This window comes from Cotesia glomerata, linkage group LG7 (assembly GCF_020080835.1).
Source record: "Cotesia glomerata isolate CgM1 linkage group LG7, MPM_Cglom_v2.3, whole genome shotgun sequence".
Classification (NCBI taxonomy): Eukaryota; Metazoa; Arthropoda; class Insecta; order Hymenoptera; family Braconidae; genus Cotesia; species Cotesia glomerata.
The window spans coordinates 21839365-21862936 of NC_058164.1; the positions used below are offsets into that span (position 1 = coordinate 21839365).

At 31.2% G+C, this 23572-nt stretch overlaps 4 protein-coding genes across 4 annotated transcripts; 1 reads left to right on the forward strand and 3 right to left on the reverse strand.

Annotated features, from left to right (window-relative positions):
• Positions 1-2405: 2405 nt before the first annotated feature.
• On the reverse strand, positions 2406-3014 carry LOC123269748. The gene has a single exon (XM_044735584.1). It carries the CDS (start codon positions 3012-3014, stop codon positions 2406-2408), a length of 609 nt encoding a protein of 202 aa, XP_044591519.1.
• A 3748-nt stretch (positions 3015-6762) lies between these two features.
• LOC123268656 (probable ATP-dependent RNA helicase DDX46) lies at positions 6763-16755 on the reverse strand. The gene is made up of 3 exons (XM_044733942.1): positions 16601-16755; positions 11974-14605; positions 6763-7291 (listed from the first exon to the last, which is right to left on the reverse strand). Exons 1-3 carry the CDS (start codon positions 16618-16620, stop codon positions 6869-6871), a joined length of 3075 nt encoding a protein of 1024 aa, XP_044589877.1. The 5' UTR covers positions 16621-16755; the 3' UTR covers positions 6763-6868.
• Positions 16756-20490: 3735 nt separating this feature from the next.
• LOC123268717 (histone H4) lies at positions 20491-20840 on the reverse strand. The gene has a single exon (XM_044734046.1). It carries the CDS (start codon positions 20811-20813, stop codon positions 20502-20504), a length of 312 nt encoding a protein of 103 aa, XP_044589981.1. The 5' UTR covers positions 20814-20840; the 3' UTR covers positions 20491-20501.
• A 238-nt stretch (positions 20841-21078) lies between these two features.
• LOC123268703 (histone H3-like) lies at positions 21079-21538 on the forward strand. The gene has a single exon (XM_044734030.1). The coding sequence runs from the start codon at positions 21095-21097 to the stop codon at positions 21503-21505; it is 411 nt and encodes a 136-aa protein (XP_044589965.1). The 5' UTR covers positions 21079-21094; the 3' UTR covers positions 21506-21538.
• Positions 21539-23572: the final 2034 nt, after the last annotated feature.

The window sequence follows — 23572 nt, forward strand, 5'->3', positions numbered from 1 at the left end:
TCAAAAATTCTCAAATATCTATTGATTTTTCAGTATCATTAAAAAATACATAAAGAGAAAATTCAATGGAAATCAATTTTCTGTTAAGAATAGCAGTGAATATTTAAAAAAATCTGAAAAGAAAAATTGGAAAAATTAAAACATCCAAAATTCGATGTTCACATAGCATTACAAGTTTTTTCTTATAGTCTTCTCAAAGCTGGACGAATATATTGAGTTTAAAGATTGTAACGAAGAAGATTTTCTCTAAAGAGCGATTGATAGTTAATTTTCAAACGTGTTTTGCTCATTTATAAGATAAAATTTCCAAAAAAGCGCTTATTGTTCGCTGTTCAATAGAAAATTAAAACATCTATTGAAAAGCGATGCGCTTTTTTTTAATTTTATTTATTTATGCATAAAATGCGTTTAAACTATTCTCGCCTTCGGCTATGAATTTTACACATTGGGTTGGAATGTTCAACTTCCGTTTCTCGGTTTGTAATACACTAATATGTTTTTGTTATCAAAGTTGAAATAATCACTTTGTCGAAATGTAATTAGAAGTTTTATTTTTTTTTTTTTTTTTTTTTTTTTAATTGTTAATTAAGGAAATTATTGAACTATTATTAAAAAAAAATCCGATAAAAGTTGTTTACAAACATCTTACTTGAAAAAATTGTTTTATTTTTTTTTCGAACGTTAAATTTTTACCTTAAACTTTAATGGAAATAATTGTTTTGTTTTCATAGAAATAATAATGACGTAATTCTACCTTATCAAATAACTATTACTGGATATTTGTTTTATCAAATGATTAAAATTGAGTTAGGCTATAGCAATTAGTATACCAATTAAATATTTTTAACAAATTTGAATTCTAATCTATATCAGTCGATTGCCACGTCGCTTGGAGTACACACGAATTTAACTACTCAAATTGAAGAATAAAATTTATAGTTTCAATAAAAATTGAAATGAAGTCATTAAAGTTTATAATTTTTGTGGCGATTGTTATTGCAATGATAAGTGTAATACAAGCTCAGTACTGTCGTGAGAAAGGAGTTTCGGTATGTATCAGTAATTATAACATTTATTAATTTTAAATATTAATTGAAATAATGAAATAAACAAAAATTGTCTATAATTTTTCTAGTGTACGGCTGAACGAAGCAGTGAATGCTGTTCTGGTTTGTGCAATTACAAACCTGGTTTAGACTCTGGCCAATATTTCTTAACCGTATGGAAATGTCAATAAAAATAACTTTAACTTAAATAAATAGTATATAAAAAAATAAAATTTTAAAAATTACTTACACTAGCAACCTGCAGTCACTATGCGAATGTCAAGATTTACGGATTATGAATAAAAAAACTTTGGCTTAATGATTTTTTGATATTTATAATCACACTATACATAGTTAGAGTACTTTTTGAATAAATTTTAAAAATAATAGAGCTATAACAGGATCAATTACAAATAAATTTATAGAACCAAAAAACTATTCAAAACTCCTCCGAAAACTTAACATAAAAAATTGACTCTGAAAAGTAATAATAAATAGTTTTATTTGCACAACTTTCGTCTCTTACAAAGTTTTTACATATTTTGTATCTGTATATTAATTGTATACATTATCTCTCTTTCCATTTAATCTTTCTATTTTTCTTTTCTTTTTTCCTCTTGTTTGCACGTCGTTGTTCTGGTGACCCTCCTGTCCCAAAATCCGCAATCCCGTTTTTTCCCTTAGAATCTCTTCAATTTTTCTGAAGACCGTGCATGCTCTCCCGTCTATTCTTCCCTTTAGTACTTCTATTAGTCTTTCTTCTACCTTTTCATTTTCTAAATCTTTCCATTCATTTAAAAAACTCTTTCCTTCTTCTCCTACTTTTTCATATATTTCTTCACATTTCATTATATGCATCAGGGTTTCTTCTTCCCCCTCACATACTCTGCATCTCCAATCCTTATATCCTTTCTTTCCCCCTCTTCCTATGTTCCCACATCGTACCCTCGCTCATGTTTCCTTATCTTCTCCACTTATTTCATCTTTTCTCCAATAGTAGTTTTTATCTTTGTCTATTTTTATTTTCTTGTATAATTTGCAATATGATGATTTCTCTATCGTCTCCTCGTCTTCTTTTCTTGCTTCTTCTTTTATTCTCATTATCCCTTCATCCAGCTTTGTTTCTATTTCTTCTATTTCCTGCTCTTTATATATCATCCTGACTACTTCCTCACAGCCCATTTTTGTTAGTATTTTTTTTACTTCTTTATATCATTTTGTTGCTCTTCCGTTTAGTATAACTCTCATTTCTTCTTTCATTACTATCCTTGGCCATCTTTCTCTGTCCATTTTGATCACGTCCTTTATATATCGTACTACTCTCTCTTTTAGTGTTATTTCTATATCCTCTACTCCCATTTATTCCCTCCATATGTACCCTTGTGTGTCCCTACTCACTCCTAAAGCCATCTTGCACAACCTTCTATGCACTCTCCTAATCTCCTCCGATTTTTCCCACCCCCACACTTCTACTCCATACATAGCTACAGATTTCGCCACCGTGTTCATCAGATACATCCTCTCCCTTATACTGTTCCTTTTGCTCCTCTTTATTATACCCCATACCGCGTTCGTTGCTTTTTGTGCCTTTCTCGCCATCTCCTTTCTTTGCTTTGCTGCACTATTCTTCATCGTAAACCAGTATCCTAAATATTTCACCTCTTTTACTTCCTCTATTTCTTCCCCTTCATATGTCCATTTTTTTTCTTTTTTCTTTCTTCCTCCATTCCAGCATATTATTATCTTTGTTTTATCTGCATTTACCTCTATCTTATTTTCTTTGGTATATTTTCTCAGTTCATTCAGCATACTTTTTAGTTCTCCTCCTGATTCTGCTACTAGTGCCACATCATCTGCATATTTCATCGCATATATTCGCTTGTTCCCTATCGCCGTCCCCCCAATTTTCTTTTTTTCCATCTGCTCTTCGAGTCCGTCTATATCTATTCCATATAATGCACCGCTCATTGCACATCCCTGCCTTACCCCTTTTCTAATTTCGAATTTTTTGGTTGTTCTCTTTGGTCTTAGTTTTACTTTACTGTATGTGTTCTTATATATCTTACTTATCATCCTGTACATCTTGCCTCTTATCCCCTTCTCCCAGATTTTCCTTTTCATTTTTCTCCTCTCCACTTTATCAAACGCCTTTTTAAAATCAATTAATGCTATATATAACTTTCCTCCTTTGTCCTTTAATCTTTTATTTATCAGTCCGCTCTTCTCTTTCTAAACCCAGCTTGGCTTTGTCGTATTATTTTTTCCCTGTCTATCCATCTGTTTATTCTTTCTGTCATCAATGTTGTTAGTAGTTTATATCCTGAGTCCAGTAGCGATATCCCTCTGTAATTCCCTGTCACCTCCTCATCTCTTGATTTATAAAGCGGTACTATGATTGCCGTATCCCAACCTTCTGGCATATTACCCTCCACCCACATTTTATTCATAACTTCTCTTATTTGTTCTACTACTTCTGGTGTAGTATTTTTTAGGAATTCTGCTTCTAACCCATCCTCCCCTGGTGCTTTGTTGTTCCCCAATTTTCTTATTGCTGTCCAGATTTCTCTATTGCTAAATTCTTCGTCGAGTCTTTTATCTACACTTTCTTCATTTCTCTCTTTTTCTTCCAATTGGTTATTTTCTTCTTCTTCTTCTTCATCTTTTTGTTTCTCTTCTTCTTCCCCATTCAATAGTTTGTCAAAATAAGTTTCCCATTTTTTCTCCGTTATTTTATTTTTTTTATGCTTCCTCTTCTTTCCTCTAAATCTATTGATGGCTTCCCACCACTTGCTCATGTCTTTGACTCTACTAATCTCCTTACACATTTCTTCTACCCACTTTTATTTGCATCCTTTCATTGTATTCTTATATTCTTTCCTACTTTCTTTAAGCTCTCTCTTGTTTTCTTTACTCCTGTTTTTTATGAATTTTTTCAGTTTGTCCCATACCTCTTTCCTTCTCTTTTTACACTCCTCGTTGAACCACTTTTCTTTTTCTTTTCTTTCCGGCCTTTCTTTGACCTTTGTTACCATTCCAGCTTTTTCCGCTCCTTTTTTTTATTATTTCTTTGATATCTTCCCAGTCCAATTCATCTTTCTCTAACATCCTCTCCGTCACCGCTTCATGTATGGCCTCCAAGTATTCTTGTTTTTTTTCTTTTTTCCATATTAATTTTTTTTCTTCTATCTTCGTTCCTTCTTCCTCTGTTTGCTTGTCTTCCACCCCATCTTCGTTTTCCTGGTCTTCTTTACACTGCCTTATCGATACAATTAAGTGGTCTGATTCTATTCTTTCAACTATTTGACTCTGAAAAGTATATAAAACCCTGAAAAGGCACTAATTTTTGTTAAGACCTTTTTGATGATACCAAATTTAATTATAAAAATTACTTTCAATTATTTAAATTCTATGTACTCTTTCAATTATTTAAATAATAAATGACAATCACTAAAAAAAAATCTCAAACCCAATTTACAATAAAGATACAGTGGATTCTCGGTAGCTCGAACCTTGTTCGAAATCCTCAGTAACTCAAAAAAAATTTGTATTCCCTTCCGCTGAACTCTTAAATACGCAATATCTCGAATTATTTAGACTATGTAACTTGAACTTAGTATCGTTTCGCTTCCAATATTGATGAGGAATATTTATGCTCTATAACTCAAATTTTAAAAGTAAAACTCTATAAGGTAAAAGACCCAGTTATTAACACTGGCTTAGTTCTTTGACACTTGCAATTTTATTCTAATTAAAAAAATAAAATGTTCTCAAAAAACCAATTATCTTAAAATTTATAATTCAAAAATTATATTTATTAATTTACCAGAGTTGATTTGTGTTTTTTTTAAATTAAAATGAAATTGCAAGTGTCAATAATTAGACCAGTGTCAATAACCGGACCTTTTACCTTAAGTCGAAGTTAGTTAAATATAAAGACGTTTTTCTCCGAACGATTCAAGCTTATAGCAATCAAATCTAAATTCCTATAGGAATGTTCAATGCTTTTTATATTCATGTTTGTAATGTATATTTTCTCTCTAAGTTATTTTCTTGCAAATCAAGTGTTTTCTTAATTTTTTTCGTCTACTTGTAAATTTTGAACATCTTGTTAAGTCGAAAACTCGTTAACTCGAAGTTTTTATCACTTTTCTTAAAGTTCGAGTTATCAACAGTCCACTGTATAAGCAAAAGACCCAGTTATTGACACTGGCATAGTTATTGACACTTGCAATTTTAATTTAATAAAAAAAAAAAAAAAAAAAAAAAAAAAAAATCAACGCTAATAAATTAATAAATATAATTTTTTAATTATAAATTTTAAGAAAATTAGTTTTTTGAGAACATCTAATCTTTTTAATTAGAATAAAATTGCAAGTGTTAAACAACTAGGCCAGTGTCAATAATTGGGTCTTTTATCTTACCCAATAAAATTTTTTTCTTAGTCTTTTAATTATCTAAATAAATTTTTGACATAAAACCACATTGAAGCATGTACAAAAGAAAAAAAAAAAAATAAACAAATTTTGTTTATTGCGAAATTTGAATCTATTTATGACTACTTCGAAAACTTATCATAATAAATTAACTATTTTAGAAAAGCATATGAAACATTGAAAAGGTATAAATTTAGGTCGAGACTTTTTTAATGATACTAAATTTAATTTAAAAAAAATTATTCCATCGCATAAATACGCCGGAGGCAAATTTTTCCTTATTCTTTTAATTATATAGATAAGAATCAATATGTAATCATTATTAAATTACCAAAGTAAAATCAATTCGTAATCATTATCAAATTAACAATATAAAATTTCAATTTACTAACCGATGAACTTGAAAAAAAATTAAATAAATGGATAAAAAAAAAATTAAAATAAATTTATTGAATTTATAACTACAGTGGACTCTCGATAACTCGAACTTCAAGAGAAGTGATAAAAACTTCGAGTTAACGAGTTAAGAAGATGTTCAACATTTGCAAGTAGATCAAAAAAATTAAGAAAACACTTAAATTGCAAGAAAATAACTTAGAGAGAAAATATACATTACAAACAAGAATATAAGAAGCATTAAACATTCCTATAGGAATTTAGATTTGATTGTTATAAGCTTGGACAGTTTGGAGAAAAACGTCTTTATATTTTACTAACTTCGACAAGGTAAAAGACCCAGTTATTGACACTGGCCTAATTATTGACACTTGCAATTTCATTTTAATTAAAAAAAAAAAAAACAAATCAACTCTGATAAATTAATAAATATAATTTTTGAATTATGAATTTAAGATGATTGGTTTTTTGAGAACATTTTATTTTTTTAATTAGAATAAAATTGCAAGTGTCAAAGAACTAAGCCAGTGTCAATAACTGGGTCTTTTACCTTATAGAGTTTTACTTTTAAAATTCGAGTTATAGAGAATAAATATTCCTTATCAATACTAGAAGGGAAACGATACTAAGTTCGAGTTATAGAATCTAAATAATTCAAGATATCGCGTATTTAAGAGTTTAGCGGAAGGGAATATAAATTTTTTTCGAGTTAGTGAGGATTTCGAACAAGGTTCGAGTTATCGAGACAGTATTGAAAAGTATTGGATTGACTAAAAAACCAATACTTTTTTTTAATCAGGTTATAAAATAACTTTTTAAGTTATTAACCCTCCTCCTCTTGGTCACTAAATAAATAAATCAATAATAAATGTAAATAAATATTTTATTTAAAATTACATTTTTTTCCATGTCAATATTTCTAACAAAATAAAAAAAAAATTTAGAGCAAATATTGCTGTCAAATAATCGATCAATTTGATAAAAATGAATAATTTACAAAACTTTATAACGACCGCGGGACGCAGTATGAGCGCCAGAGGATTGCAGTTTAATCAATTCTTCCTTAATTAACCGAGATACTTCAGCTTTAGCTTTGCTGACGGCCAATTCACTGGTGGACTCGATGGCCAAGTACAACTTCCGTTCACCCTCCGGTGGGCTTTTTCCAGGCACAATGTAAGTACCTCGTACAGTTAACCCAGCCTCGGAGTACTCTGATATTTGTGCAAGCGCTTCCTTGCTAGTAACTCGCCAACGTGCTTGCTGTGGGAAGTCATTTATTTCCAATTCTTCCTCGTATTTTTTGAAAGTCTGCTCGCCGATCTCACCATCACCTTCTAAAAGATCTTCTTCGCGCGGTTGGTAGTTTAGTTTGGTATTGAGCTTGGCTGCCAATTGCTCAGCGACAGTCTTAGCCTGTAAAATTTACAAAAGTTAAAATACCTATATGTTAACAACTTTAAATTTACGTTAAAAATTTTTTTTAATTTAAAATTTAACAAAAATTACTTAATAATCAATTTATTAGCTAAATATAAATTAAATTTAGTTATTTTATCACAATATTATTTAATCAAACTATCATATGATTACGTTTATTCATGTATTAAGTTAGTCTATAAAGCTTGTGGTATTTGTGTGTTAGCACACACATTTTGCTCGCTGCGCCAAAAACTCCATCTACTTAGTAACATACTTAAATCTACATAGCTTAATAATTAACAAAAAAAATTAAAAAACAGCACGTTTCCGGAATATTTAATGAAATAATTAGGTTTGAAAATCGTAATTTTCACATGTATGTAAATGAAGATTCCACAAGCCATGTATTCGATTAAGAATTGAATGCAATTAACGATTTAAAAAAAATTTTATTTTCATTGAATTTGATTGAAAAAACAATAAGCTTTCGATTAAAACAATAAAAAAGTAGCTTTCCGAACGTATTACCCCAAGCGGCACAAGTAACTTTTTGGTATTTATAAGATAACAATTTCAGTTAACTTTAAGTAAATTACAAAAGTTAATATAAAACAAACAAAATGAACAACTTGAGAAGTTAACTCTATTATGTCATCTTACAGGTGGCGAGATATTGTTAATAATCTAGAATGCTTAATTAGCCAGCAATAAGTTAGAAATAATGTTACTCTAAAAGATGATAATATTAACATGACAAATAGTTAACATTTTTTGGATAACTTTTCGAGCATCCATAAAAATGACTAAAGGTTAACTTTCAATCAGTAAACCATTACTTGTCCGTTAAATTTCGCAGCACATGCACAACTGGTCATGAGATTGAGCCAACTGTAAACTAACAATTTGTTGACATTTTTCTGTTTGTAAACATTTAGTTATCTTTTCGTTAACAAGTAAAATCTTTTGTTCTATAAATCGTATACAAGAACGCGTGCAGTCTCTTACAAGTTTAGCTAATGTCCCGACTACATCAATTATACTCAGTATATTCAGTGCATTTCTAAGTCTGGATGAAGATTTTTTTAATTAATTGGCGAAGATTAAGTGAAAATAACATCGACAATACTTAATTTTTCTTGTTAAAAGTGTATTGCGTAGTGTTAAAATGATTTTGATTGTTCAACTTCGTTAATTATTTCAACAGAGTTTTTGGTGACAAAGTACGGAGAAACTAAGGATAACGTACAAGATCGAATTAGAGAATGGTTTCAGAGAGGAAGTGATGGCTTAAAAGCTACTGAGTAGAAAATTAAAGAACCCGAACACCCCAAAGAGTCGACAAAGATTTGAGTATTTATCATTTTAATACCGGAGATTTTAATACTAATAATTTTAGTAAATTTGTTTTTTCCTAATTATAATAATATTTAAAATTGTGATGAAATTAAATTTAGCTGTCACTTTACAATTTTTTTATTTTCTTCAACAAAAAAATTTGTTCTAAAAAATTATTTTAAAAAAATTGCATTTTTTATTCATTAAAATTTCTACAAATCCATTTTTTTAATAATTTTTTTTTGCCATAATTTATTTATTATAGAAAATTAAAAAAATTGTAAAGTGACAGCTAAATTTAATGTCATAAAATTGTGATATGTTTGAATAGTGGTCTAAAGTAAAAAAAAAAATATAATTTTAGACTCTTCTTTTTACAACTATAATGAAAAAATTGCAATACATTGTTGTGAACAAAGAAATGTTTTAAAAAACATAGTTTTTTTTAGAATGAATATAAAATAATTATAAAGTTAAGGCTTGTTTTCTTTACTTTAAATTAAAAAATTTAATAGTTATTGCATTAAGGTAAAGAAATTCAGATTTGTAAATATTAAAGTTATGTACTTTTTATGTTCATTAAAAATTTTAAATGTCTTGTAAAATGTTATTAGTATTAATTTGTAACAGTATTATAAGTGATTGAATACGGGTGAAAAATTTATGGTATGCATATGAACAAATTAAATTGTACTGTGGAATTTGTATTAAATATAAATATTTACGGTTCATTTTTTTATGTTTTTATGTTAAAAATTTTGTAATATGAAATATAAAAAAAAATGAACTATAAGTATTTATGTTTATTACAAATTTTGCAGTACAATTTGTTCATATTCGTATTATAAATTTTTTTATGTATATACAGTATCCCTCAATAATAACGTTAACTAATACTCATCTATTGGGTAACTTTCCTATAATTAAAAGTTATCATTTTTCAACTATAATATTAACAAAAATTTATTCATTTTCGCAACAAAAAGATAACAATTTGTTTTCTAAAAGTGACCCTTCTGTTATCTTAAAGATTATATTTTGTTATCATTTTTAGTTAACATTTTTTTAACTTAAATATGTTATCAATTTGTTACTTTTTGAGATAACTTCTTGTAAGGACATTAGGGATACATCCCAAGCGTCACAAAAAAAAATGTTAACTTTTTGATAGATTTCACTCAACAAGAAGTTAAAAAATTAATAATCGTCAACTTAAATTCAACAAAACATTTGTAAAAAAAAAAATTTGTACCGCTTGGGATTTCGGTAGAAAATTTGTCAACTTTTTGAAAGTGGAGATTGTTGGCATCTAACTTTTTTTAGATAACTTTTTGATGTTATTAAGTTGCCAGTGTGCCGCTTGGCACGGAGATATTTTATATTTTTTATGAAAAATCACTCGGAACTTCCGTTCTTTAAAGTCTTGTATTTGACTTGGCAACACCGCTTGCGCAGTTACCCGGCGCATAAGTAACTGCAGTTTTCTAAATGCTAGAAGATCTTAGGGCCACACGGAGAAAAAAGTATTGCTATTATAGTGATCCAGTGGATCGTGAACGTAGTATTGTGATTAGCTCAAAACAGTATCGTCATTTTCACGATATTATAACCTAATATACTCTATACTTCGGATTCTTATATGAACTTTCCATGGTATAGTGAATATGTCAAAACGTATTGCGATCATAAAGAAACGTTTCCTTACTACGGCGAAACGGATCGTGATTATCACGATCCACGACGCCTTCAGCGCCGCCACGCATAACCAAGTCTGAAACTCTTACGAGTAGATTTGTTTACAATTTTGGTGATGAAATAGTGATAATTACATAAATTAGTTAATTAATATCAACAGCGATATAATATTTGTAAAAATAAAAAAAAAAGTTATATTAGATAAAGTCCAACTGCTGTAAGTCATCATTTAAAAATTTTTAAACCTAATCCGATTCTTGACTGTCATAATCTACACAAAAATTTTAAACTAATCAAGCTACAATAGGAATTTTTATTTATGTTAATAACAATAATATACCAAAAAACTAAAAAAACAATAATCTGCAATAAAATATAATTAACATTTAATTAAAGACAACTTAATCATCTATAAACCATAGCAATATAGACACTCGATATCCGAATCCATGTGGATCGTGATAATCACGATCTACTAGATCGGGCATATGCACATCTAAAGTATAGTCATACGAGGATCGTGATCATCACTATACTGTATCGTGAAAATAGCAATACTTTTTTCTCCGTGCAGTTGTTCAATCCGGGGTTTTCATTTTACCCGAGTTTATAACCATAACAACAGTACTATTCTAATGTTTATTAAATATATGTTGTTATCGTTACAAACTCTAGTTAAATAAAAACCCCGGGTTAAAAAACTGGCCCTTAATCATTTTAGTTATATAGTAAACATAAATAAATTTTAGGGTTAGGGAACTCTTGCGGTGTTGTCAAATGTATACCGGTAATTCAGTGTGCCATATTTTTTATTAGTCAATTAAATGTTAATAATTATTTGATGAGTAAATTTTTCGAAAATTTCCTCAAAAATGTTATTAATTAATTAATTTAAAAAATAATTTTAAGATACATAACAAAAGTATTTTTACGTATTATTTTTTTGTAGCTATTCTTTAGACTAGGAGGGTACTTGGATCTCCTTAAGGGATCATTTTGGTTTGTAACTTAAAAAAAAATTTTTTTTTCGGGCCACTGTAGTTATATTATTTTACGATGTTTGTGTGGATTTTCGAGTGAAAAAAAATGAAATTTTCAAATAGGCTGAAGGGATTTTGTATGGTACCAGCATTGCTGATTGATTTTAGGTAAGATTTTTTTTTTTAGATTTGAAACGCGTTTATCTCAGAACTACGCTGAAAAAAAAATTCCTGACTGGAGTGTAAATTTTCTTGGCTCAAGAAAATATTAAGGAAGGTTGAAAATTTCTTGAATGAAATCAAAGTTTCTTGAGCCAAGAAAATTTATTCTTGCTCCAAAATAACTTTCGTTTTCCTTAAAATTTGCTTGGCGCAAGAAATTTGTTTTTTGTGTGTATGTTTATCTGGTTAATTAACGTACAGGACATCTCCGGAATCCCTGACCCGATTTTAATATTCTACATAGTAGTAGTTATTGCATCAACAACAACCAAATCAAAATTCTGATTTTTACTATTTTTTTTTTTTACTAAAAATTGTGAAAAAAAGCCTTATTTTTCAGTTATTATTTTATTAATGTCTGCCATTTTGTTATTTAAATTAAAAATTTTGAGTCCAATAAACAATTAAAAAAGACCTTTGAGAAATAAAATGAAATATACTTACAGTAATAAGATTGGTAGGTCCAGCGCCTTTGAGAATAGCTTCAGCAGCCTGCTGAGTGGCTCCTTTAGCTTCAGCGCCCAAATTCTTAGCAATATTAATTTTCGACGCCAACTTCCTAGCCAATTCCAACTTGTCAGTAGCACTAGGCTGAGGTTGACCAGTCAAACCGAGACTAGCAGCCGCGGGCCGGGTTATTTCCTTGATACTCCTCTTGGGCGCAAGCATGATTTCAATCTGCTGATCGATGTCATTTTCAATATCCTCATCATCAGAATCCTGCAACCCTAGCGCAGCTTTTTGGAATTTCTTTTTCTCATTAGCCAGCGCGGCTTCTGACTCATCAAACTTGAAGCCCTTGCCACTGAATCCACCTCCAGTGTGGACTTTCTTACCATCAGCAGCCAAACGCGCCCGGTACCGGTCCCACAAGATCTTCAATTTCTCAGGAATCAGAACACCAGCCAGTTCATACGCGCGAATTATGTCTCCGGCATACTTCTCTTGCTCTGGAGTAATGAAGGTATACGCGTACCCTTTGTTACCAGCTCGACCAGTGCGACCACACCGATGAACGTAGTCTTCATAGTGATTAGGACAATCGTAGTTAATCACCAGAACCAACTGCTTGACATCGAGCCCTCTTGCCGCCACAGAAGTCGCAATCAGGAGCTTCGTCCTTCCAGCCTTGAAGTCCAGGATCGTCGAATCGCGGTCACACTGATCTATTCCTCCGTGCAAAGACATGCAAGAATACGAAGCCTTCATCAAGTCCTTCAGCAGCGTGTCAGCGTTCTCCTGCTTGTCTACAAAAACAATTATCGAGCCTTTGTCCTGGTAATGCCCCAAAATCTCCAAGAGTTTGTAAAACTTCTGGTCCTCTTCCAGGACAACGACATGCTGCTCGACGTCCTTGCAAACTACAGACCTACCTCCTACCTGAACTTCCACCGGCTTGGAAAGGATCCGCCTGGCCAGAGCTTCCATTTGCCTCGGAAAGGTAGCACTGAAAAGGACCGTCTGCCTTCCAGGCTGGACATTTTCCATGATTCGCATCACCTGAGGCTCGAATCCCATGTCAAACATCCGGTCAGCCTCATCAAGCACCACATAGGTAACTCTCTTTAAATTAGTGACCCTGCCACTGTTTGCCGCCAGCATATCAATCATCCTACCTGGAGTGCAAACGATTATTTCAGCTCCGCGTTTCAGCTCCGCAATCTGCTCTGAAATTCCCGTACCTCCATAAACACAGACATGACTAAGACCTAGAGATTTGGTGAATTTCTTCGAGTCGCGGCCAATTTGCATGCACAGCTCGCGAGTCGGTGTCATAATCAGTGCAATGGGTCCATCACCGTCGGCTAGAGGATGTTGGTCGAGAATATGCCGGAACATGGGCAGCAAAAAAGCGAGAGTTTTTCCACTTCCCGTCTTGGCAATTCCTATTAAATCACGACCGGACATTATCGTGGGAATAGCTTGGCACTGAATAGGAGTCGGTTTTTCGTAACCGAGCCTTTTCAGCACCTCGAGCTCTTTCTTAGTGACCCCACACTGGGCCCAAGATTTAATCGGCTTGGGACTTCCTTTGCCCTTTACTCTAATGCCCTCCAGCTCTTCTTTGTACAGCTCAACTTCCTCGTTGGTCATCCTCGCTATCTCCGGAACTTCAACGTAAAAAGATTTACGGAACGGCAAATATTCAGTATTTGCATGATCAACTTTTGCTAATTCGCGCTTCTGTTTGTTAGCGATTCCTGCTGCAGTTTCATGCAAGTTTTCGCTTTCTTCTTCGCTGGAATATTCAAGCCCGTCCTGATTCTGTTCTATCAGCTCTCCCTTCTGTTTTTGAACCTTCTTTTTGGCGACTCCGGTGACAATAACGACTCCGCTGCTAGAATTAGAGGTTGAGTTCCCATTGGTAGCAGACTTGGCCTTGGGATCGACTTTGTTGACCTTCCTAACTTCTTCCTGGACTCCAGCCATGTACGCATCAAGGGGGTCGATTTCTTCTTCGTCTAAAGAAGCTACTGGCTTTAACTCGACGGCTTCTTCTTTGACGTCGCCCTCCTCGCCTTCCTTAGTACCAGTCGTCGACACGGGGACAGTTTCTTCGTCGCTGTCATCCTCTAAAGACCACTTCTTCATCGGCAACTGTAGATTCGCGAGAATTGGCTTTCCGTCTTTTTTGGTAGCTTCTAGTTCGTTTTTCTTCCGCTCGGCGCGCCAGCGCTCGATTCGCTCACGGCGCTTCTGCATTTCGAGTTCCAGCCGCTTTTGTTCCTCCTCTTTGTCCAGCCTCGTGTGGTCGAATGGAAGATCCTCCTCATTTTTCTCCTTGTCCTTCTTTTCTTTGGACCGTGAGCGCTTGCGGTCTTTCATCGAACGCGACTTTGATGAATCGGTACGCTTTTCCTTGCTGTCACCGCGCTTTCGGTCCCGATCTCGATCACGGCGATCTCGGTCTCGGTCTCGAGAACGGCTCCGTCGGTCTCGGTATCTTTTTTCCTTGTCACGCTCGCGATCACGGTCACGATCTCGATCTCGGCTTCGGGAACGCCGACGCTTTTTTTCTGGCGTTACTGATCGCGATCGAGACCGGGATCTTGATCTTCTTCTGTGATGACGGTCTCTGAAAAATATTATTATTTATTAATTTATTATCATTTAATAGTTTAATTACTGAATATTTATAATAAATTGGAATAAATTATAATTAGCGCTGGTTCCTAAAATTTTTTTCAAGACCTTCGCTTGCAATAAGTAAAAATTGTCTGACAAATTATAAATTTAATCATTATATCTTTCATGTAGGTGTCGTAGTATAATGTATGATAATTAGAATCATTAGTTGTAAATTAATGACGGCAAGTCAAAGAAAATCAATATTTGCAGTAAATAATAATTTTTAAAAAATGAAAATTTGAATTGTTGAAATTATTTAAAATCTTTTTTAAGTAAAATAAATCAACTCATTAAATGAAATTATTATACTCAGTTTTTTAGTAATTATGTTAACATTGATGAAAAAATTTTTTCCGTACAGAATTTTTTATTTTAAAAAGCCAAAAATCAGCTTTTCTTATATTCTTCATACAAATTTCAAGAAATTTTTTTAGATGTTACACTCCACCATTTTTTAACGATAAAAATTCAAAAATTAACTTTTTTTTTATGTAGAAAATATTTTTTTTCATTACATGTAATTAATTTGAAATCAAAAGAATGCATACTTGTCTTATTGTTAAGGTAGTACCTCCACGAAAAGCATATTTCAAGAAAATTATGGCAATTTTTTTATCGAAAGCGAAATATAGTAATAATTCACCACCAAAATTTCAGATTAATTCACCGTACCATTTTTGAGTAATTAATTTTTGAAATTGCATCTTTTACACGTAGAGGTATAGAGAAATGGTAAAGTTAGTATTAAATCTATTTGCATCACTCGAGTGGTACGGAAGACTTCATACTAACTTTACCATTTCTCTATACATCTATGTGTAAAAGATGCAATTTCAAAAATTAATTACTCAAAAACGGTGCGGTGAATTAATCTGAAATTTTGGTGGTGAATTATTAATATATTTCGCTTTCGATAAAAAAATTTCCATAATTTTCTTGAAATATGCTTTTCGTGGAGGTACTGCCTTAATTAAAATTTTTTAGGAATCAATTTTTGGACTATTATACAATTTTGTTTTTTTTTTTTTAATTTATGAAAAACTGAACAAATAAAAAAAAATTGTTATATCATAACTTTTGATATGACACTGAAATTGACAGATATTAAAAATATTTTTTTTCGAATTTTATAGCTATTAAATTATTATAAAAAAATTAAATTAAAAAGTTCCACCTATAAAAATTAATAAAAATTACAAGTGAAAATTTTTAGAAGCATTTTTTTATTGTAACTGATTTGTTAAAAAAATTTTTAAAATTGACAGCTGACGGCTAACTTCAGTGTTATCTTTCGATTTAAAAATTTTTCATGAATTTTTAAAAAATTTGGTAATATTTATATTCTACTAACGATTTAACGGTGATACGGTAATTTTATAATACACCTACATTTTTTTATATTTATTATCTAAAATAAAATGAAAAAAAAAAAAAAAAAAAAGTTAATCGAAACTTCAATTGTTATACCGAAAGACATCTGATGATTTTTAGAAATTTTTTAACAAATAAATTATAGCAAAAAAATTTTTTTTAAAAAGTTCCATCTTTAGAAGCTTTAAAAAATTATAAGTAAGATTGTTTAAAAATAATTTTCTATGACTAGACTATTTTTCAAGAATAATAAAAAAATGATCAAGTATCTGCCAACTTCGGTGTCATCAATTTTTAGAATTTTAACAATTAAAAATTGTGTGGACTTTTTCATAATTTATTTGTTTAGTTTAAATAAAAAATATTGATTAAAGAAATAAAATTTTTTGGAGTTTATTGAAATGCTTGTAAACGTCAAATTGTTTTAAAATTTCAGTTAGTGTTCTTCTTATTTGTTTAATCATTGAAGCATTTTTACAATAAATGATACATGTAATTAACAAAATAAAATATATTAATATAAATATACATATGTTTACTGTAAATATAAACTTAACCTGAAAATACTCACTTATCATTACTGCGTCCCATTTTTGATGAAATAAATATTCTTTAAAAATTATTTATAATATTTATGTACAAATTTATATTTATTTTGATAAATATATGTATAATAAATTATTTAAAATAATACAGATTTACAATCTGTATTACAAATTAATAGTTGATTTCAGATCACAGAATTACATATACATTCGTTTACAATTAGACATTTATTATTATGATTATTATCATGGCAGAAAGTAGACATTGGATTGGCTGCGTTGAAGCTATGAAAAGCCGCCTAAAAGTACATCCTAACTATCTGTAAAAATAAAAAATCTCTCTAACTTTGACAGCGGCAAGTTTGAAATTCGTGTAAATTTATTTATTTAAATTGAATTAATTCTTTTTCATTTTACAAGAATAAACTTGACTTTGAAAAATGATATATTATTCAGAATTCTGAAGTGAGTCTTAAAGAGCGACTTACATATTTTTAAAATTTTTTGGATTATATTTTATCAACAATTTGATAACATAAAAGTTTAATTTACATTAGAAAATTTTTTAGAATTTATAGCAATAAAATTAATAAAACTGAAGTCAGCTGACAGCTTTTAATTTTTTTAATTTTAAAGTAGATCAATTACAATAAAAAAATTAAAATTTTTCACTAATAATTTTTATAGTTTTCACATGTGGAATTTTGTTATTATAATTTTTTTCGTAATTATTCCATTGTGTTAAAACTATAAAAAAATTTCTAATGTCTGTCAATTTCAGTGTCATATTAAATTATTATAACAGCCGATCCCCTATTTTTCTCGCATCGCACTCACTGCAAAAAATGGTACTATCCTTGTTGCACTCATGATTATAAAGCTATTGCAGTTTTATGTTTTTCTTTTAAACAAATAAGAATTTTGAAAAAAAATGCTCTTCTACGAAATAGATAATTAAAAAATCTATTCCGTAGCAGAACGTTTTCTGTTTGACTTGAATATTCCTTTCGAACTTGACAGATTCAGAAAAGATGTTCGTTCTAATTTTTTTGACCCACCGAAGCGCTATCACTCATATTCAATGCCAATAACTTATACAATAATTTGGAACGGATTCGTTGAAGATTTGTATTATCCAGATGTGGGCACTCATATGAACATTTCATATGACAAGAAAGAATTTAGTGACATAGTGATTAAAACTGAAGACGACGAATTTCCAGTTCATAGAAGTGTAATTTCAGCCCTAAGTCCTGTATTCGACAAAATTTTAACTTCTGGTATAGAGTTTTGAGCTCGAAGAGCCCAAATTAACACAAAAATCATATTTTTGAGCTCGAAGAGCTCAAAAGCGTAATGTGTACACGGAAAAAAGTAAACTGTAATAAATAACAGTCGATTTATAATAAGTAGTGATCAACCGCTAAAAATTACCATTTCAAACAGTAAAATCGTGATTTTACTATTCACTTTATAATATTTACCATTTAAACGTTACAATTTACTCTTTACATGGAAGAAAATACTATTTCAAACAGTAATATTCGCTATGTAAATGTCTAAAATGTTAAAGTATAATAATTAAGAATTCAGACTTTGATATTTATCATTTCGTACCTAAAAAATGATGTTATGATATGTAAAAAGTATAAAATAAAGTTAGTAAATTTCTAATACAAGCAACGTCAATATTTACAAAGTAAAATGGTAAATTTTAAACGCAACGCTAAAAATCAAACTGTAATTATTGACTTGTTCGGACTGATAAAATGTATATTTTAAAAGTATAATTTTTACTGTTTCAAACGTTAAATTCTCCCAGAGTGAGACCCCCTCCTCTTTTATCTAAGTTCCCCTTCTCCACATAATATCGACTATATATTGAAATGGAAATTTTTACTGTTTGAAACTGTAATTTTTAAAGATGAAAGAGTCGTTATTTACTATAGTGACAGCTACTAATCACTTATTTTGGATATTAAATTATAAATTGTCGCTTTTATACTTTCTACATTAAGTTCTGTAATATTTATATTTTGGCCACCCCGATGTCCACTTTACTGTTTGAAACTATAAAAATTAACCGGAATCCGAGTGAATATTACAGTTTATTTTTTTCCGTGTAATAGCAGTTTAATAAAACACAATTTTTTGAATTTTCAAAAAGCACTAACTTTTGAATGAATGAACCGATTTTCACGCGGTTGGCGGCATTCGACGCAGTTTTTGAAGCTCCATGAAAAATTATCAAGTTTAAATCGATCGAGCCAGGAATTTCAAAGTAATTCCGAAAAAACACTTTTTTCGGTTTTTTTTCGACAACGATAACTCACGAACAAATAACCGATTTTGATCGGGCTTGCGGTGATCGACGTGGTTTTTTGATCTTAAGAACTGATTATATTTTGGAATTGATCAGTGAAGCCATTTAAAAGTAATTCCAAAAAAACCACATTTCAAAAAATTTTTTTTGTAGTTTTTTTTTAATTTCAAAAAATTTATTGGTTCGAATCGGTCCAAATAATATTCAAAATCTAAGTTTGGTCAAGCCCTTTCAAATGGCACCAACCGCGATTAAATCGGTCAAGCCGTTCAAAAGTTATAAGAGGATCACATACATACATACACACACACACACACACACACACACACAGAAATACTGACATCATCGAGAAAACATTCAGAGAAGCTTCCTAGGACCTCAAAACGTCAAGATCTGATGAGAACTCGATTTTCGAAAAACAGGGTAAAACCAATTTTTGAAAATTTTCAATTTTCTTAGCGGGAAGTTGAAAATATAAATTTGCACGACTCATTGTCGAAGCATCAGAGAGGCGAAGCATCAGAGAGTGCTTTACGATCGAAAAATTTTTTTCGCCTCATTTTGGCGGCTATTTTTATTATTATAGCCTTGTTAGTTCACGGAATCAAGATATTTTGCATACTATTGTCGAGATAATTTAATGGAGATTATTTTCATACTTTTTAAAAGTTGATTTACTGCAATAGAATTGGAAAAAAACACCAAAATAGGTCAAAAAATTTTCCTGTCCGTCATGTGTGAAACCCGGAAACACTGTAACTTGTGAAAAAATCCGTTATTTGAGTTAAATTTTTTTTTTTTAAATTCTAATCGACGATTGTACGTCACTGAATGCGAATGATTAATTAATTCAGTGTCGTTTAATTGCAATTAATAAAAAACGAAAACTACAAGACTGTATATCTATATATACCCATGTAAAATTAACATGGATGGTGACATATCTATAGATATTATGTACATTTATTCCACCAGAGGCGCTTGTGCAGTATCTTCCTAGTACAGATGTTTTTTCGGCAACTAATTTTGAACAACTTATGTTTTTTTTTTTTTTTTTTTTTTATTTTATAATTAAATGAGCATGAGTCGTGCACTTTTGGATTTTCCAAACTTTTTTTTTATTTTCTCATACCGCCTGTAATAGAACGTCTTTTTTAATTACGATTATCTGATATCTGGTATTATCAATTAACTTCAATGCTTAAAACTGTTTGTATTTATGAATATATATTTTATTACGTAAGGTAAAAGCCCCAATATATGATCATGTACCAGTATATGATCACTCCATGTATTTGTATACCTATATTTGTGAATATAGATTTACAAATACATGGAGTGATCATATACTGGTACGTGATCATCTATTGGGGCTTTTACCTTATACTCCAAATTTCAAAAACTTACTCAAATATTGCATTTATGAGTAAAGAATCCCAATGAACTTAAATATTTTCGCATTTTTCTATGTATAATTCAATTGGGAGTGAAACAAAAAACCAATGTAGCGCAAATTAAAACTTATATGATTTTCTTAGTGTGAAAAATTTAGTGGCCCTGAGAAGGGCCGTTTTTTTTATAAATTTGATGGTAGAGTGTGATATTTAACCTCCGAAACCGTAGAGAGTACGGCCCTGACGTTTCAATGCGTAGACTACATCCATGGCTGTGACAGTCTTACGTTTAGCGTGCTCGGTGTAGGTGACGGCGTCACGGATGACGTTCTCAAGAAAAACCTTGAGCACGCCACGGGTCTCTTCGTAGATCAATCCAGAGATACGTTTGACTCCACCACGACGGGCTAGACGACGGATAGCTGGCTTAGTGATACCTTGGATGTTATCACGTAGAACTTTACGATGACGTTTGGCTCCTCCTTTACCCAATCCTTTTCCTCCCTTACCACGACCAGTCATGATGATATAAGTTAACTTACGCTTCTGATCAACTCAATAAGTAAACTTGGAATATTCGAAAAACAGTAAGTCAAAGCTGTTTTAAGCATATCTCTAACGTTTCCCCCACCATCGAATTGGAGTGCAGCCAATCAGCACAATCCAGAAACTTTTTCCCCCCACCGAAAAAAATACCTGGAACACCTGGCCCAAGTTAACAAAAAGGCGAGCTCTTCGAGCGAACATCATATTCGCTCTCTAACTTTAGATTGTCAAAGTCAGATTACTCTCGTTAAGTCGTCATGGCCCGAACTAAGCAAACTGCTCGTAAGTCTACTGGAGGTAAAGCTCCACGTAAGCAACTTGCCACCAAAGCTGCTCGTAAGAGTGCACCAGCTACTGGAGGTGTCAAAAAGCCTCACCGCTACCGTCCAGGAACTGTTGCTCTTCGTGAGATCCGTCGTTACCAGAAGAGTACGGAGTTGTTGATCCGTAAATTACCCTTCCAACGTCTTGTTCGTGAAATTGCCCAGGACTTTAAAACTGATCTGCGATTCCAGAGCTCTGCTGTGATGGCCCTTCAGGAAGCCAGCGAGGCTTACCTCGTCGGTCTTTTTGAAGACACCAACCTCTGTGCCATTCACTCCAAGCGTGTCACCATCATGCCCAAAGACATCCAGTTGGCTCGTCGTATCCGAGGAGAACGTGCCTAGGTTATCATTTTTAATCTAACATTTGAAAAAACGGCCCTTTTCAGGGCCACCAAATTTTTCATACTAAGAAAATCATTCAATTTTACTAATTGTCCTTGTTAAGAATTGTTTAATTACCTAGAAAATCTAAGATCAATGAAAGATAAGAAAATAAAATATCGATGTCAATCTTTTGTTATCTATTCTCATCCTTTGTTAACAAAGAATCTTTCTAATTCATATTGTATGTATCTTCTCTTCAAACTAATGACTTATGCTAAAATCCCATTACAGCATGACTCACATTATTTCAATGGATAAAGATATCTTAGTATCTTGTAAATTATTGTTCACGATGAATAATTATACAGTTTGTTGTTAATGATATTTTAATTGTTCGAACTAAAGATCTTTTTGGATATACGAACAAAAGAATATGACTTCAATTTTCACAAAGAATAGATAGATAACTTTATTTATGCCAAGGTCAAACTGGCCAATTGGCAAACATATTTACATCGTATATAACAATTTTGTACATAAAGATAGTATAAATATAGTATGACGATTTAATCAATCATATTAATGGTTTAATATATAAAATCTAAAGATTTAACCACTTAACATTTCGATCTGAATTAAACTAAAACTACTTATTTTATGACTTAATTATCTAAATTAAACAAATAATCAAACATCTTGTTCTTGAAGACTTCGATACTAGACGCTCTTATTATGTCCACTGGTAATTCTTCCCAGAGACGAATGCAAGTGACAACAAAAGAGGATTCATAATAAGTGGTCGAAAAATTTGGCATCTTAAAATTTACATTATTTCTCTTCACTGCAAGTCTTTCTGAACGTTTAGTATCAAGATCCTCAAGAAATAATTCACGCAGATAGCCTGGTTTGCCCGCATCTAGTAATTTATAAAAATAACAAGCAAGGTAATAAATACGCCGACTTTTGACTGATAACCAACCAAGTTCACGTCTATAAGGCTTGATATGTTCATCACGCTTTAGATTGTGTAGATTGTAGATTGAATATGCAGATGTTTTAGAATACATTAAAATACAGTCGACGCTCTCTGTATTTGACCACATTCTTTCTCTGTAATTGACGATTTTACACAGCTCTTATGGACAAAGACGAGTCAAGTACAGAGAATGGTCCTGTACGGGCAAGTCAAATACAGAGAGCGTTAACTGTATATTGGGAAGACTGAAAGTAATAAAAAAATTAAACATTATTTTGACTCATACGTTCATCTCCTTAACAACCTCGCTGTAATTTTAGAAAATACGAAAAAAAAGTTTGGAAAATCCAAAAGTGCACGACTCATAATGCTCATTTAATTATGAAATATAAAAAAAAAAAAAAAACTTGTTCAAAATTAATTGCCGAAAAAACAGCTGTAGTAGGAAGGTACTGCACAAGCGCCCTTGGTGGAATAAAATGTACATAATATCTATAGATTTAGATATATCACTATCCATGTTAATTTTACATGGATATATATAGATATACAGTCTTGTAGTTTTCGTTTTTTATTAATTGCAATTAAACGACACTGAATTAATTAATCATTCGCATTCAGTGACCTACAATCGTCGATTAGAATTAAAAAAAAAAAATTTAACTCAAATAATGGATTTTTTCACAAGTTACAGTGTTTCCGGGTTTCACACATGACGGACAGGAAAATTTTTTGACCTATTTTGGTGTTTTTTTCCAATTCTATTGCAGTAAATCAATTTTTAAAAAGTATGAAATTAATCTCCATTAAATTATCTCGACAATAGTATGCAAAATATCTTGATTCCGTGAACTAACAAGGCTATAATAATAAAAATAGCCGCCAAAATGAGGCGAAAAAAATTTCTCGATCGTAAAGAACTCTCTGATGCTTCGCATCATGAGTCGTGCAATTATAATTATTTGCTGTAAGTTAACGATACTATACTCAATATAGATGAAATAATGCTGGTAACTACATTTATTAATTTTTAAGATAAATAATGATAATTTGATTAAGTAATTATAGGCTGAAAAAAAAAATTAATTAAGCTAGAAAACTCTTTACGT